General features: G+C 43.7%; 1 protein-coding gene across 2 annotated transcripts in view; it reads left to right on the top strand.

Moving 5' to 3' along the window:
* The window catches only part of LOC147624016 (magnesium transporter MRS2-2-like), a 95,659-nt gene extending 82,999 nt beyond the window's left edge, over positions 1 to 12,660 (top strand). The window contains exons 16-17 of one of the 2 annotated variants that reach the window (XM_086820701.1): positions 11,654 to 11,710; positions 12,537 to 12,660. In XM_086820701.1, the coding sequence (XP_086676827.1) occupies positions 11,654 to 11,710; positions 12,537 to 12,548 (69 nt within the window). In that variant the 3' untranslated portion in view covers positions 12,549 to 12,660. Of the gene's footprint in view, positions 1 to 11,653; positions 11,711 to 11,875; positions 12,409 to 12,536 lie in introns of those variants that run through there. The other variant, XM_086820700.1, reaches the window with a different exon arrangement.
* Positions 12,661 to 16,467: the final 3,807 nt, after the last annotated feature.

The following is a 16,467-nucleotide window of genomic DNA, read 5'->3' as shown; positions in this document are numbered from 1 at the left end:
AGCACACAAAAGAGAGCAAGCTGGGAAAATACAAGGTGAATATATTATGAATGAGATGAGATGGACCACCAACTACAATACCCTTTTATAGGCATCAAACCCTATCTTTTGATTCCAACTATAAGAGGTTGTTTACACCTAGAGTGTTCACACCAAGTTGGCTATAGAACTATTGACTGGATGCCCATATCCCCAATGTCACATGGTATTTTGGTGTATTTCTAACAATAGAGTCACTAGGGATTTCTTTGAGATTGTAGGCCCCCAGAGGCGGAGAGATGGTATTCGTAGGTTGCGAGGCTAGGATGGATCTATCGTTTCTGACCCGACACCCCCCCCCCCCCCTCGCACCCTCCCTCCCTTGTCCGCCCATGTGAGAGCCATAGGCATAGATTTTCTCATATCCCTTCTCACAAGTGCCCAGGTGGTGGATGCGTGAGAGCGGGTTTGGCAGCACACAAGAGAGGTGGTTTCCCTTGCACTCCGGACTTTCCTTTTGACTCCCTTCACAGCTGAGGAGCTAGCGGAGGCTTTGACGGCTCTTCCTAGGGCAAATGCCTGGGAGCGAACAGGCTCCCAATCTCCTTTTTTCTTCGTCATTGGGATGTCATGGAAGGCGGCCTTCGAGCAGCCTTCAACAAGATTATGACCACGGTTGCCATGCCAGAGAGGCTTTCAGAGGGTCCGATTCACTTCATTCCTAAAAAGGGTGGTGACAGATAGGAGATTCAGCAGTGGAGACTCATCACCCTCTTCGAGACCGTATACAAGATTTTGGCCAAGGCCATCAGCCGGAGACTTCAGCCCTTCCTCCCCGACTTGGTTCGTGACACTCAGATAGGTTTTGTTCAAGATTGGAGCATTTTGGACATCATCTTCACTTTCTGGGAGGCCATAGCTTTGGCCAAGATGCAGCAACAAGATCTCATTGTGCCCCTATCTCTTTCTATTTGTCGCCAAGGCCATTAGCAGTTTTCTCTAAGCTCAATAGATTGGGCTCCAGGGATTGCATCTCCCCTTCTGTACGTTGGAGGAGCTGCCAGACTCCTTCATAGATGACACAGTAGCATACTTATCTGGAGATGTAGGGAATCTGCAGAGATTTGCAAAGGCGATAGAGATCTTTTGTCCCGCATCAAGAGCGCAAATCAACTAGCACATTCATGTGAATTTGGGTTGGCTGCCCCATCTTGGCATCCAATTGAGGCTTTCTAGTGGATCCCGAGGGGCACTCCAGTCCGTTATCTTGGATGCAAGGTGGGCATCGATATCTCCCCAGAGCAGCAGTTACCCCTCTTCTTTTGATCATTCGGAAGAAGCTTCTATATCGGAGTTCAACAAGGCTCTCCTTAGCCGGCCAAGTGGTGGCGGCCAACCAGTTGCTTCTTGCTACCGTGTGCTATATTACTTCTTACTAGGCCTTCTCCTCGACCTGCATCGGTTAGGTTCAATGGTGGATCCACAATTTTTTGTGGGCTGGCAGCGATGGGAGGCTTGCCCGGGCCAAGGCGGCCTGTAGAGTGATCATACAGCCGCGCCATAGAGGGGGACTGGGTGCATCATCGACCCCGCCATTCAGAGCCGTGCCTTGTTGGGAAGTTGATTTTTGTTTGAGGACTTCTTTCAGGCGGGAGCCATGGAAGGATTTTCTCTTGGTGAGGATTTCAGCTTGTACGTCGAGCCTTGGAGGCCCTTGGCCGCAAAGCACTAGATGGATCTTCATGGAGATGCGGGCTCGTGGCTTTAGTCCAGCTTTTAAGGACAGATTTGCAGCCAGCCTATTATGAGCTTGGGATCACCTCAAGCCGGTCCTCCGGCAGTCAATTCCCGTAGCCCCTGAGGAGTGTTTTAGACAGCCCTTGATTTGGAACCCCTTGATCCTTTTACCTAGTGGTCACATGCGCCTCATGTATCTTGGGGAGCTTTGAGCATAGGACCTGCGAGGTCTCTTGGAGATTGGCTTGCATTCAGACAACTTCCACTAGTGGCTTAGGAGAGAGGCTTGATTGGAATCCGGGGCAGAGATAGACTCAGCCTCCACATGGACTCTGCCATTCATCCAGAGTGGCTAACCCGGATCCTAGACCCTCTTCCCCCACATTGGTTGGGAATGTTCACCAGGCATGATATTCATGGCGCGGATGAGAGTTCCGCATTGCTCACTTTTTCAATTGGACCTCATGGCAGATTAGTGAGATTAGAGTCCCTCTTGGAGGACTTTAGGGGATGCACATTACAGAGGGTGAGGGTGATCGGATTCCATGCACATGAGTGGCACATAGAGCCTCCTCTAGCCAAGGTGGCCAGGGAGAGACTTTGGCGTTTATGGATTTGGGAGAGCCGGCCCATCACGCACCTCCAGTGGACCTGGGGGAGTGGACTTGGTGTGATCCTGCAGATAGGGAGAAGACTCTGGGTACCCCGTTCTTTGCATACACCGCACAGCTAGGCCATAGGATCGAAATGCCGGAGGGTGAGGGCACTCCAGCAACAGTAGGACACTGGCAGTCTCAAGGCCTCTCACTGCGCTTTCTCTAAGATTTCTGGAAGAGGCTGTGGGATAGTTTTCGACCTCGGAAGATCACCCTCTTCTTGTGGTTGCCGGCCCATCTAAGTTTGGCGGTTGGCATGTGGTTGGCCATTGGCGGTAGACCAGCAGCATGTTCGGGATGCGGCCAACCCGGGAGTCTTAGTAGTGACATTGTCTTTGGGATTGCATGAATGCTCAACAGGTTTGGTAGCAGATTCTTTCTCTTGATCTTTACTACGGGCAGGGCCTCTCCGCGTACTATTACATGGGGCATTGCCACTTGGGCTATTGAGGCCGAGGTGGTCATGGCTTTTGAGGAGGAAGGCGGAGGGCATCTCTCACCTTTGCATCTTGACAGTGCCAGTCCTAGCCCCATCTACTGGTCACTGTTCTCTTGGTTCGAGCTAGAGATGGGAGATTTGTAGCAGCATTTCCGCATGGCACATCTGGAGAGCTCGATGCAACAAAGCCATTGAAGGCAACCACACTGCCTACGGAGTCCATAAGGAGCATCTGGCTCGACATCATTCATACCTTCCACGGATGGTGGGGGAAGCTTTAGGGTGGCTCTGGAAGCATCGGGAAGCCTTCTTGAGGCTCTGGTGACCTGGTCCTTTTCTCACAGATAGTGGTGGTGAGCCCACTTGGCACTACAGACCACATGTGTGGTTACTCGTTCCCCCACCCCTTGTATGAGATAGCGTGCTCCTCATGGAGCGGCCAGCCGGAGGAGAAGTGCATCCTTCCTCCTTATTTTGCTCTTTGATCCTTGCTCCGTACATGGAGGTGAGTTTATATCTAGCCTTTGAGGCTGTTTTTTGTTAACTAATAGAAGGATCTTGTTTCTTGGAAAAAAAAGCTGTATCTCCAATGCAATTGTTGAGTTTTTCCTTTTTGTCCCAAACAATTTGTCGAGTGCTTCCCATGCTTCTAGAGAAGACTCAAGGTTAGAGCCATGATGAATATTGTTGTCACCAAGTGCCAATGCAATAATAGCCAATGCTTGATCATCCTTAGTGATCCATGCAAGCTCAACATCTCTGGTAGAAGGCATTTTCTCCTTCCCATTGACCACACTCCAAAGACTTTCCCTCACGAGATGATACTTCACCTGCATTTGCCAAGTGTGGAACCGATTCCTGTAAAGTCTATCCAATTCATGGAGTGAAATGACGTTATAATGATGAAGGTTGGTCTTACCATCCGTTTTTGCACAATAGGCAGTGTCTAATCCTTTACAACAGAGATAAAGTGCTTAATGACATCTGAATGATTATTAGTGCATATCGCCGCCTTAAAAGGATAGGTAGAAAACTAGTTTGATTTGAAGGATGAGAATCATGCACCAAATGAGAGGGATTTTGAGAAATGATCCAAATCAGAGTTAGAGCAACTCATAAACATGTGATTTGAAGCTTGAAACCCCCCAAAAACTGAAATTGATTAGTGCTAATTATTTGCTAATGATAGTTGGCTGAAAACTGATGAAATGCTTGCATTTCCTTAACCAGTTGTTTATTTACTTCAAGATTTGGGCTGTAGACTCCTCATACATCCAATTGGTGATGCCCAAGAGGAATTAGAACACTCCATCTGTAGGCGATGATTCTCACGAATTACTGTTGTGTTTTTGCGCTGGAAAACATAGATTTGTGGTGGGGTTTTTGTTCGAATGACGTGGCACCCTTTGATGCGCAGGAAGCCTTGTGAGTTGGATTGAAGGCGGTAAGTTTGGTTTCAAAGAGAAGCTCGGTGGAGTGAGAACCAAGCAGATTAGTGAAAGCTGCATTTTTGCAAAGAGGGGAAGAAGGTGATTAGCTAATGGAATATGGAATAATGATAATGATTAGAGATAATGGCTCTGATACCATGTTGAAATTAGGGTTTGGAGACATTAGGGTGGAAAGAAGTGATGGTTAAGCATGGCGATTAAGCATAGAGATTAACTTAACGATGAAGATTAACACAATACTATGAGCAGGGGAGATGAACACAAGTGACTAGCTTAGTGCAAGAGCATAATTATTCATTAGTTGATGAGCCTTATAGAGGTACCAAAATTACATAAAAGTGGGCATCAGAACAGTAACTCTATATTAACTTGTAGTCAAGGTAAATGTAACTCCTCATTTAAACTTTGAACCTTTGCACACTCTAATGTTGATGGATGATTATTTGTTATTTCTAACAAGGCCTTGTACCACTTCCCACCCACCCCATCGGATGTTGGCGCCGTAGTCTTCTCCTTCCCTTTGAGTGTCTCGCCTGCTGTGATTTGGGATGATGAGATGGTGGATCATACCCTCCCAGGCACAGGCTGTCTTACCATTACCAGTGGGTGGGAGATCTTCGAGTTATTGATGCTAGTCCTTGCAGATTGGCTGTTGGATGGAGCTCATTTGGCTCCCTCGAAGAGGAAGGAGTTGCACTATACAGCTGCTTGCTCTCTTGCCTTTGCGGGCGAGATCTCTGTCCTGTGGAGGGAGCCAGGGTCTGATAGTCACAACCCCTGAGAGCTTGGCTTCGGTTGAGCTTCTCTTCTTCACCAAAGGCCATGATACTTGGCATCTCTGGAGTTCGGGCGCATTGCTGGCAACCTCACCCATTCTGATTGTAGATTAGCCAATCCCATCCTCTCTTGCCTGGACTCGTTTTAAGTGGATGTTGCAACAGAGGTGGCATGGTTGGCATTCTTGCAGGCACCACCTTCGCTGACCATGCTCTTGTGGGTCTTCATCTCGGAGACCCTTGGTACTCCCCATTCAACTGCCACTTAAGGGTGTCAGTACAATGACTATCTCACACTTCGGTTTTTTTTTCCTGTCATCTTAATGAGTTGAGTCTATTGAAGCCCAGAAACCCCTGAAAGGTTTATGGATCTTAAGGAGTACAAATATCCAACAAACATCTATTTTTTATTTTCCAATCTATTAAATTAGACTAATCACCATGTACCCAAAACAAAGAAGGGGTGTACGAGGACCCAATCTAATCACATAGGATGCGTAGTAGGATTGCGAGCAGTTGACAACAATCCCAGACCGCCTCTTGTAGGACCCCCTCATCTCAGGAGGATTGAAGAGATGTGCTCCCCAACACCCCCTCCCTCCCTCTCAGACACGGAGATTATGAGGAGGCGACTCAGTAAGGCCCTCCCCCTCATTGATATAGGCAACCCATGGACCATTGTCAAGAAAGGGAAGCATGCCATTGCGAAATATCACAATAAACAGGACAAGATCCAAGTTCTCTGACAGTCCAAATCATTACAGGGCACCAGGCTCTGGTTAGCTGATGAACTCACTCCCCTACAGCTTAAAAACAAAAGTGCAGAACTCGCCAAAGTCCGAGCAGCCCGCCAAGCTGGAAAGTGGGCAGTCTACTGTGACGGAAGAGCAATAATTGAGGGCTTCCTTAAGCCTAAACCCAATTGACTAGCATTCTAATGTGCCATCGGCATTTTTTGTATCACATATAGTTGTTTATCATCCTGGGGTTTTCATTAATCTTTTGCTTGTGCCTAAGTGCACCCGGAAGTGGATTGTAATGATTGTGAGGTACCGGTTTTTGGTCCCATATGCCTTCAAGGCATTCTGTGGACGTTAATATGACTTTCTTTCTTTCTCTCTCTCTCTCTCTCTCTCTCTCTCCCCCCCCCGCCCCCCCCCCCCCCCCCCCCCCCCCCCCCCAGGAGGGCTGTGGCAGCTCTTGATAGTGCCCTCCAAGAGAGAAGCCTTTTCCTACAGTCTTTAGCCCAATGTCAGCTTTGAGCCCTCATGAGCAAAAACAGGGCATTCATCAGAGCCTTGCCTCGCTCTGTTGTCTCCAGGAGTAGACGCCCTTGAGTCCTTGGGCAGGTTCCTAGATGGAGGCCACCTCACAGCATTTGAGGCCCTGGAGTAGTAGAGGCTTGACTACATATATCATGTGAGAGCCTCCTTCTGGACTCATTGCTCTTTTCCTTATGGAGTTGTCGGGTCGGCATTCGGTTGAGTGTCGGATGTTGTCGTGTTTCCCTTTGTAAATATTTGGGATTTAGTTTGTAGGAGGTTAATGTTTAATTCTTTTAGAAAGCTAAACTTGGGAAAGCTTGGAAGAGTTTTTATTAAAATAGCTTTTTAGAAGCTAAAGATGGTTGAAGGCTTAAGCTATTTAAAGCTTTGTGGAGAACATTATATTAGTAGAAGGAATCGGGTCTTGTACTCATGAAAAGCATGGACCTTGGAAAACAATAGAAGAAGAGCCTTTGTTTTTTTCGTAAAAAGCTAAAGGAAAGCCTAGGGTCTTAAGCCTTCTGCACTAGGTAGCCACGCAGCTTCACGTCTCTAAAGAGCCCTTTGCTAAGGCTATAAACGGTGCCTTCTTCTCTTCCTTGCCTTGCTTTCAACGCCCACTGACAAGATGCTGACGACGCCGACGATGATCCCCTCCATGTTATGTGCAGCAGGCTTCAATGCTTTCTCTCTCCCTCCCTCTTATGCACATAGCCACACACGACTAAAAAAAACCTCTGTATTCATGAAAAGCATGGACCTTGGAAGACAATAGAAGAAGAGCCTTTGTTTTTTTCGTAAAAAGCTAAAGGAAACCCTGGTTTTTTTTAGTCGTGTGCAGCTTTGTGCATAAGAGGGAGGAGAGAGAGAGCACTGAAGCTTTCTGCACATAACATGGACGGGATCATCGTCGGCGTCGTCATCGACGTCATCATCTTGTCGGCGGGCGTCGAAAGCAAGGCAAGGAAGAGAAGAAGGCACCACGTTTATAGCCTTAGCAAAGGGCTCTTTAGACACACGAAGCCGTGTGGTTACCTTGGCTCTTGCTTGTTGGCCCAGGTTCGATCCTGCCTGTGTGCTGCGCCTTGGTGTGGTGTGGTGTTCACACTTGGGCTTTGTGGTGTGGTTTGGTCGCTTTGGCCGGGGCTGCGTTTTGGCTGGTTCTCCATGGATGTGTTGGTGGTGGTTTCTGTGCAGCATGGATATATTGGGTTTGGCTGGGCCCTAGCGGAGATCTGCACGGCCGTTTTTGTTTTGTTTTGTTTTTTTTTGGTTAATTCTTATTAAAAGGCAATATTTTTTCAAAAAGCAGAGAACCCCAAAGGCCTGCCCCTACTCCAAGATTTCGGAAATCATCCTGTGAGGGGAGAAAAGGCAACCTCACGATGATGCCTTTTTCTTGGAATGTGTTCACTAAGCTTAGTCCTTTTGTGTACGGGCTTCTTGACATCGGTTTTTCAGACTACTGAAGTGTCTTATCACTGGTGATTTGCGTGCAGTCTAGGCGGGGCGATACCCTCTCTATGCTTCCAATGAACAATTCGATGCAATTCATACAGATCCTCAGACGCGTCACAATAGCCTTGATAGAATACTAAATGTATGAATGAGCTTGATCTCATACTCAATGGATGAGCTATGGTGGATGGAAATGAGCCATATCATAAAGCTAGTAATTAAGCACTAGTTAAGCATGATTAGGGAGACTTAATCACAGCATAATAACAACATGAATGGGGCAATAGAATTCGTGTTTCTTCATTAGGAATAGCCTCTTAAATAGGCATGATACAACCTTTACAAAGAGCCAAAAGGCATCTCCTAAAATCTCTCCATCTCCCCAAAGGTCATTGTCCTTTCACACACACAAGAGGTACTACATACATCATCAGTTATGTCATGACAGAATCTACCTCGTTTACTTGATCCTCTAGCTTTTACATTGCCTTTAACCTTAGGCCATGAAGTACCCTTCAACCTTAGTTCATTTGACATGACTTTGGATCATTCCTTCTAACACCCTTCCTTGATCAAGGCATGTCATCGTGTAATACCCTTCCTTGACCAATACATTGCATAAAAGAAAATAGCATGGCTCATAGGGAGCATAGCTCTACATTGCATGAAAGAGATAGCATAGCTCATAGGGAGCATAGCTCTACAAACTGAAAAAACATAAACATGAAAACATGTCTCTCCAATACTCCATATCCATGAACATTGTGCCTCATGTGCACCATCATGTGTTGAGCATGGAAACCCAACTCCCATCAATCCCCCCCTTGTGGGCTACATGGCCAACGTAGGAGAACTGTGAGCATACATCATATCACATGACCTACATCATCGGTGGTCAGAGGTGAACATACATCTTGAGTAAAGGAGTGCATCATCATGGCTTTAGAAAGCCCATTCATCATCAGGTACCTCTTCATCATTATAAGAGGTGGATATATGATTACATTGTTCGGTGGTAGTAGTGTTGGCTGCATTGGTTGAAGTGCTAGCAATGTTTGCTTCCACTTTGTTGTAGCATTTGTCTGCTAGATGTCCTGGCTTTCCACAAATGGTGCATTGACGCTTTGGTTTGTCTTTGTGGTAGCAGTTCTTTATGGTGTGTCCCATTCTTCCACAGTGTGAGCATTGAAGAGCTTTACCATTTTGTTTTTGAACAAGATATGCAGGAGTCATAAATTCTGTGGTGGCCTTTCCTTTAAGTTTCTTTTCTTCTTCTAGAAGGACACTTTCAATGCCTTCTAAAGTGGGATCATGCATATACTTCAAAGTGGGATCATGCATATACTTCAAAGTGGGCATTATGGTGTCATATTCAGGAGGCATAGATTTGAGAAGTATAGCAATGGCATCACTTTCTTTGACTGTTTCATTTATGGCTTCTAGTTGAGCCATTATGCTCTTCATTTTGTTGATATGAGACGCAAGTGTCTCTTCCATTTTTAGCTCCAAGCTGTAAAAGTCAACCTTTAAACTGATTTTACTGTGTAGACCTTGTGCTCCAAAAGATTTGTCAAGTGTGTTCCAGGCTATTTGTGACGAGTTACCATTACCAATGTAATGAATGTAACTATCTTCCAATCCAAGAGCAATGAGAGCAAGAGCTTTCTCATCCTTGGTTTGCCATGAGATTTCCCCTTCTCTAGTGTTGGGCTTAGGTATAGATCCATTGACGATGCCCCAAACACCATCTTTCATCAACAAAAACTTCATTTTGACTTGCCATGTGTGGAAGTCATGGCCATTGAATTTTTTAATGAGGATTTGAGATGACATCTCCATGAGAAGGTCTTACCAAACAATGGTAGTGTCTAGTCTCATGAGAAATAAGAGAGTTCAAAAACTAGAAGGCACCATCACCATACAAGTGTATGTTGTTACTTAGAAATTCCCCAAACCCTAAAGCTCTAGCATGATGATAGTAGTAGGTTCTAGTTTTTACCCGCATCCTAGGCTTTCTGAATTTTCTTGTGCTTTTGAGGGATTTTCTCACATATGATTCATTTGAGGATTTTGCATCACTTTCCGTCATGATAATGTTGAAGAGGATTTTAAATTGTGATGTTTATTATTACATCATCACAATACCATATGATAGTGAAGTACAAAATCATATTGGATTAGCTCAAACCTTATCCATTCATATGAAGGCTGTCCCTAAAACAGAGTTGACTTTGAGTGTTTCATTGAAGGTCTTCCCAAATGATTCACTTAAAATGCTTTGAACACAATGAATAGCAGTGATTTGCTAAGCTATTGAGCTCAACACCATCCAAAACAAGTGAGTAAATCACTGATATGAGCCTCAACACTCCAGACACTTTGAAAACTGATGAATGACTTGAAGCAGCAGCTACAGTGCATCAATGCTCATGAAATTCAATATGTATAAGCTTCATAACATTGCTAAAGTGCTCACCAAAGGAATTAGTAAACCATGGACCATGTCTCCTGCTGTAGCCGTTTTTTTTGCAAAAAAAGGCGCCGATTTGCAGGCGTAATGGCGACGCGATGCTGGCGATTGAACTCTCGGGCAGCTACACGCTGAAAGCGCCGCCTCTTAGCTTTCTTTTGCACCAAAAAGTTTGTGAAATGGTTGAGTATTCAGCCCGCAATCAGCAAAAGACCAGGGTTATGTAGTTGAAGCTTCAATGGAAAGCTTCATTTTGATGAAAATGAAGACCATGGTTTAATGCCTTGTAGATGATGATGATAACTAGGCCTAGGGATGAAAACTGGCTCTGATACCATGATAGAATACTAAATGTATGAATGAGCTTGATCTCATACTCAATGGATGAGCTATGGTGGATGGAAATGAGCCATATCATAAAGCTAGTAATTAAGCACTAGTTAAGCATGATTAGGGAGACTTAATCACAGCATAATAACAACATGAATGGGGCAATAGAATTCGTGTTTCTTCATTAGGAATAGCCTCTTAAATAGGCATGATACAACCTTTACAAAGAGCCAAAAGGCATCTCCTAAAATCTCTCCATCTCCCCAAAGGTCATTGTCCTTTCACACACACAAGAGGTACTACATACATCATCAGTTATGTCATGACAGAATCTACCTCGTTTACTTGATCCTCTAGCTTTTACATTGCCTTTAACCTTAGGCCATGAAGTACCCTTCAACCTTAGTTCATTTGACATGACTTTGGATCATTCCTTCTAACAAGCCTTGGCATACTACAACACCCTTCTATCCTCCGACTTTGACTCACCCCAGAGGAGGCGGCCTACTAGAGGGTTTGGTGGCATGTAGTATAGCCTTGTGTCTCTGATTCTCTCGGATCCTTCTTGGATTCATCCTTCACTGCAGAGGAGGTTGATGCAGCTTTACAGGCATTGTCCCATAGGAAGTACCCAGGAGAGGATGGCCTATTGGTTTCCCTCTTCGTACGTCCTTGGGATCTCATGAAAGATGGCTTTCGGGCTGCTTTCAATGCGGCACGGAAACGCAACAACTCTGGCTTCAAGCTAATGTAACTTTATGTAGCTCAGCTAGATCACAGTCAAGCTATTTCACTACTAGAAGATCACGAGTTCCAACTGTACTTGGGCATAAACTGGATTTCCAGGCTCTCAATCTCTACCCCTGTGCATGGGATACCAGTCCTTATTGACGGTTTGGCAGTCAATTCACTCACAAAGTAATTTTTAATTGAGTTTTCAAGTGAAATACACCTATGATCCTGCCCAGGATCCTTTCGAAGTTGCAAAATTCTAATTTGCAATGAGTTGATAACAATTTCAATTCAACGTTCAAAAGATTGCTCAGAAGTCAGCTTCATAAGTTTCTCATTTTTAATGTTTGCGTTCTGCAGCGGGAGTTGGATCTTATTTTTCGAATGTTTGATGGAAATCGCAATGGAATGCTTGAGGTATGTACACCACCATCCAATGCATGCATGCGCACGCAATTTCACGTGGGCATGCACACACTCATTTTCTTGTTTCTGATATATATGTGGTGGCTGGAGAATCATAAATCATCTTTCCACCTTTCAATTTTTTGCAACTCAACAAGAATTTGATTGCTTTTACAGTCCAGTGAATGGAATGCTTTGTCTCAGAAGCATTTCAGGCAGAAAGTTGCACAAACCTGGGGTAGAGACTTGTAAGAGGAGTCTTTGTGAGGCTCTTCTACAAGAGTATAATCGCCATATTATGCACTTCTTTAAAGAACAAAAAACAGTAAACATGGTACTGCAACAGAAGAGCACCAAAGGAGGCACTGGTCATAACGGCCGAACGAATGGACACAGTTTTGAGAATAAAACTGTACCAGTCCTGAATCAGGTGGCCACAAAAGGGTTAGAAAATTAAGAGATTAGAGAAGTCAGTATTTTTTGTTATTGCAATGATGTTAGTCACAAATTTTGGTAAACATGAGCCTCAAGGGTGAAGGCTCTGTGGCCTGTCTTCTCAATCCTCACTGCATCACATCCCTTCCAATTTTTACTGATGATGGGAATCAATGTTTATAGCATTCAAAGGTTATAATTGTTAAAGAAACTTCCCCAGTTTATATAATTTTCAACAAAAATCCCTCAAGTTGATTCTTTCTTGTTTGCTCTCTCACAAGAGTTGATTGGAGTAAGTTGATTAATATTACAGCTGAGCTGACTGTAAATGAAATTTCTTCTTGCCTTTCAAAGGAAAGCTTGGAATTTATGATGTTTAGGTTGTTGATCATGATCACCACAGAGTCTTTCCTGAGAGTGGGTGGTACAACGAGGTATGTAAGTTGCTTTGACAGCAGCTATGCTAAAGACTTTTCTATGCTCCAAGACTGCACAACACCAAAACCCAGGCATTCGAAATGTCATCTAACCTACAGACCCCTGGAATTGTTTCTAGCACACAATGAGCAGAATCTTTGCACAGCAGAATTTCTAGTGAAGGTTGGTTGTAAACTCAGCTTGCGTAGCTGTGATCTCGTGGGCATTTTACACCATGTGCAGATCAGTCTTTTTGCCATAGGGTTCTAGAAGGTTGTCATCCAAAGTATTTTTAAGGGCTTTGAGGACCTCTTTGTTGTACTTATGCTTCCTTGTCAAACCACTTTAGCAAGTAGTTGTGTTGTCGTTATGGTTTATGTCATTAACATATCTGATGATGTTAAGGTTAATCTAACACCTTCTTCTGTTTAACAGCAATCATTTTACGAGGGTCACTCGTCTATGGTTACGTGTAGGTGACAGGTCTGACACTCTTCCTTTTAATGAACATTGCATCACACTATTGACACTAATTTAACTAGAAGCGTAGCGTTGGAAGGTAGCAGGGTTTTTGAGTTACAATATTTGTGATTGTACAACCTTGGTATTTTTACATAAGAGCTCTCTTAAATAGGTGGTAGTAGGATGTGGTTGCCTTTTCCAATACTTGATTAGTTTCTTCACCCAGAGTCATACATGTTGAAATATATGATGTACAAGTGGTAAAGGGTGAGAGAAAAAGGTCAGGTAGGTGTGAACACACCCGAAATAAAGTGGACATGTGGGTAGAAAAGCGATCTAGGATTAGCTTAACCCTAGCCTTTAGTGGACCCTATATAAAGGGCAGGAGGTCTCACTTTTTGTAGCACAACACATCACAACCAACACATGAAGGTAGCCAACTTTGGAGTGGTTGAAATAGAAAGTACTATAGAAGTTTTCTATACATCTTGTGTTCTTGCTCTATCTAATATATGTTGCTCTATCTTGTCATTAACTATTGCTTCCGTTGTGCATACTTCCCATAATTTTGACATGGTTATAGAGCGGTAATAAGAAGCAAGACTCTTGCAGATCGTCGAGGTGAGCAACGGCGTAATGTACCCACATTTGCTTTTTTTTAAAGGAAAAAAAAACATTCAATCGTTTATTTCCTAAGGGTTTAAAAATCTTTTTGTTATCCAAAGTAAAAAAAAAAACTTATTCTTTAAGGTTCTTTAAAACCTTTATTTCTTAGGATTCTTTTATACCTTTTCTGTAAGGTTTTTTAATCCTTTTTTTTCTCCATGGCTTACAAAGCCAAAGGATTAAAGAAGGTGATTTTAGAAAAATCCTTGAACTCGCTTCAAGCCTATTAATCTTCAAAATTTAAATTATTTTTTACCTTGTAAATGGAGTTGGACATTGTTCTTGTTTATTGCAAGTGGTAAGACCTCTCCTACTCCTGTCAAACATGATGAAGGAGATGGGAGCCTCGATTGAGAAGTTTGATGGCGAGGGTTTCCATACTTGAAAAGTTCAAGTAAGATATATGCTCAGGGTAAAAGCAAAGGGTGGATCTTTATCTACATTGAAAACTCAAGCCTTTGTGATGAAACATGGTATGTCCAAATCCAACTTGAAATGTACCTTTTGCAAGAAGATGGTTTCATCAAAGCGAGGGAGCACAAGGGTGGTACACGAAGCCACTCTCAAAGAGATGGTACCAAAGATGTTACTAAGGTTGAGGGGGATTATGTAAATTCCTCACAAATGTTCAAAATAAACAACTCTTCTAGTTGAGGAGTAAAGCATACTTACTAGAATTGGGAGTGAACCACATTTCTCTATAACTTATCACTTTTGTAGTAAAAGCCTAATTTATAATGGCTACTTACCTTGTAATTTATCCTATGGTTGAGAGGAGGTTATTTTGTTCTTGTATGTTCAATGCTCACCTTGCTCCATGTTTGGCATAGTCCTATGGTGGCATTGAGAGGGAGTGTTGAAATATATGATGTACAAGTGGCAAAGGGTGAGAGAAAGAGGTCATGTAGGTGTGAACACATCCCAAAAAAAGTGGGCATGTGGACTGAAAAGAGATCTAGAGTTGGCCAAACCCTAGCCCTTGGTGGATCTTATATAAAAGATTGAAGGTCTCACTTTTTGTAACACAACACAACACAACCAACACATGAAGGTGAAGGTTAAGCCAACTTTGGAGTGGTTGAAATAGAAGGTGATATAGAAGCTTTCTATGCATCTTGTGTTCTTGCTCTCTCTCTCTCTCTCTCATATGTGTTGCTCTATCTTGCCATTAACTATTGTTTCTGTTGTGCATACTCTCCATAATTTGGACACTACAAGGTAATGAAAGTTTTCAATGTCATTGGGTTATGTGGTTAGTTTGGGACCTATCTAGATGTAGGGCAAAGTGATGGGAAGCTTTGGGCAGCCTTTATAGCAGCAGGTAGCTTGTCGAGGTAGCATGGAAAGTGATATGCGATGTAGAGGTTCTTCATGTTGGGCCTTCGTTGGTTATGAAAATGGTGTGGATTTTTCAACGTGTAGTAGTTGGAAGAAGCGATCCGGATCCTCTGATGGAATGATTGTCAGGATCCCATGGAACGATTGGCATGGGTAGATGGAGGTTCGGGACGTATTGGCACGCAAGGATATTATGTGCGGATCTCATAGCGTGATGTTGAGAGATTGGGCGCTTGCTTGATGAATACGTTGATGGCTTTAGGAAACACTGCCTCTAGAGCTCCATCTAAAGTACACCATCGTGTGACGAGTCCACCACAAGTAAACACAGTACTACAGGACACCAGCACACCCGGTCACTATCCCCTGATCTTCACTTGTCCCAAAGGGATACTTCACTATCCTCCCAGCCTCCCAAATTACTTCACCTACTAATTCAGTAGTCCTCTATGGTTAGCGTTGACCTCCAATTTCTTTGCTCTATTCTCTCATAGCCTCTCTTGACCATAGTTGACTCTTAGTTGACCAAACACATCTCTAACGGACGGAGAAATGCTCAGAACCTACCTTCGAAGCCTTTTCTTTGTATCCTATCCGAAATTTGGCCTTCAGAATCCCAAAATTTTCTCTACTGTCACATAGCCTCACTAACAGATCTTAAAACCTTTCAAATGTAGGTAGCTGTCCTCCAACTAACCGATGTCTGACCATAAACTCTTATGGTTGCCACATAATAGTCAGAAACCCATTGTTACCTGCTGCCTCCGAATTTTGATGGCTTCACTAGTCTAAGATTTGATCCTCCATGTCCTTTATGACTCTTTGGTGTCCGTGGACTAATATCCACACTCCCAATGCCTTCATGATGGTCTTGTCGACCCTCTTCCGACAATCTTCTGACCTTCCAATACCTATAGCTTCTACCTCTGAATTTTGCTACAGAGTTGTCGATCCGAAGTCAATAGCAATTCTGATACTTCCCAAAGTGTCCTCTGACAATTTCTGCTTCTCAAAAACTTCTCAACTAGGCAAGATATCACCTCCCAGGTTCTCTGCTGACTGCTACCAAACTACAACTGCCTTTGAATGGGCAGAATCTACCCAAGTAACCAATCTGACTTGACTGACATAGAAAATATGTCCTCCTAGTCACCTGACACCACAAGGACCTTTAAACACTTAAACAAGATCAGTCCCAAACCTTAGAAGCAATCAGTTGACCTCCTTTGTCAAACTGCTGCCTCAGACACACTGTAAACCAGTAAGCCTACTGATAGTTGTCCTCTAACAAGTCCATAACTGTCAGGTGATGTACATAATCACTTACCCTCAACTAATATGAGTGAGCACAACATCCCTCTACCATTTGCTGACCATTCTGATGTCTTAGAATCAACCCTAACAACTCAGCCTAACTGTCCCACACCCAACTCAACCAGAGTTAGCCCTTC

The sequence above is a fragment of the Cibotium barometz genome, chromosome 26, assembly GCF_041138505.1.
Source record: "Cibotium barometz isolate CiBa-2024 chromosome 26, ASM4113850v1, whole genome shotgun sequence".
NCBI lineage: Eukaryota > Viridiplantae > Streptophyta > Polypodiopsida > Cyatheales > Cibotiaceae > Cibotium > Cibotium barometz.
The sequence above is the reverse complement of the archived record's forward strand: the minus strand, read 5'-3'. Positions and strand labels throughout refer to the sequence as shown.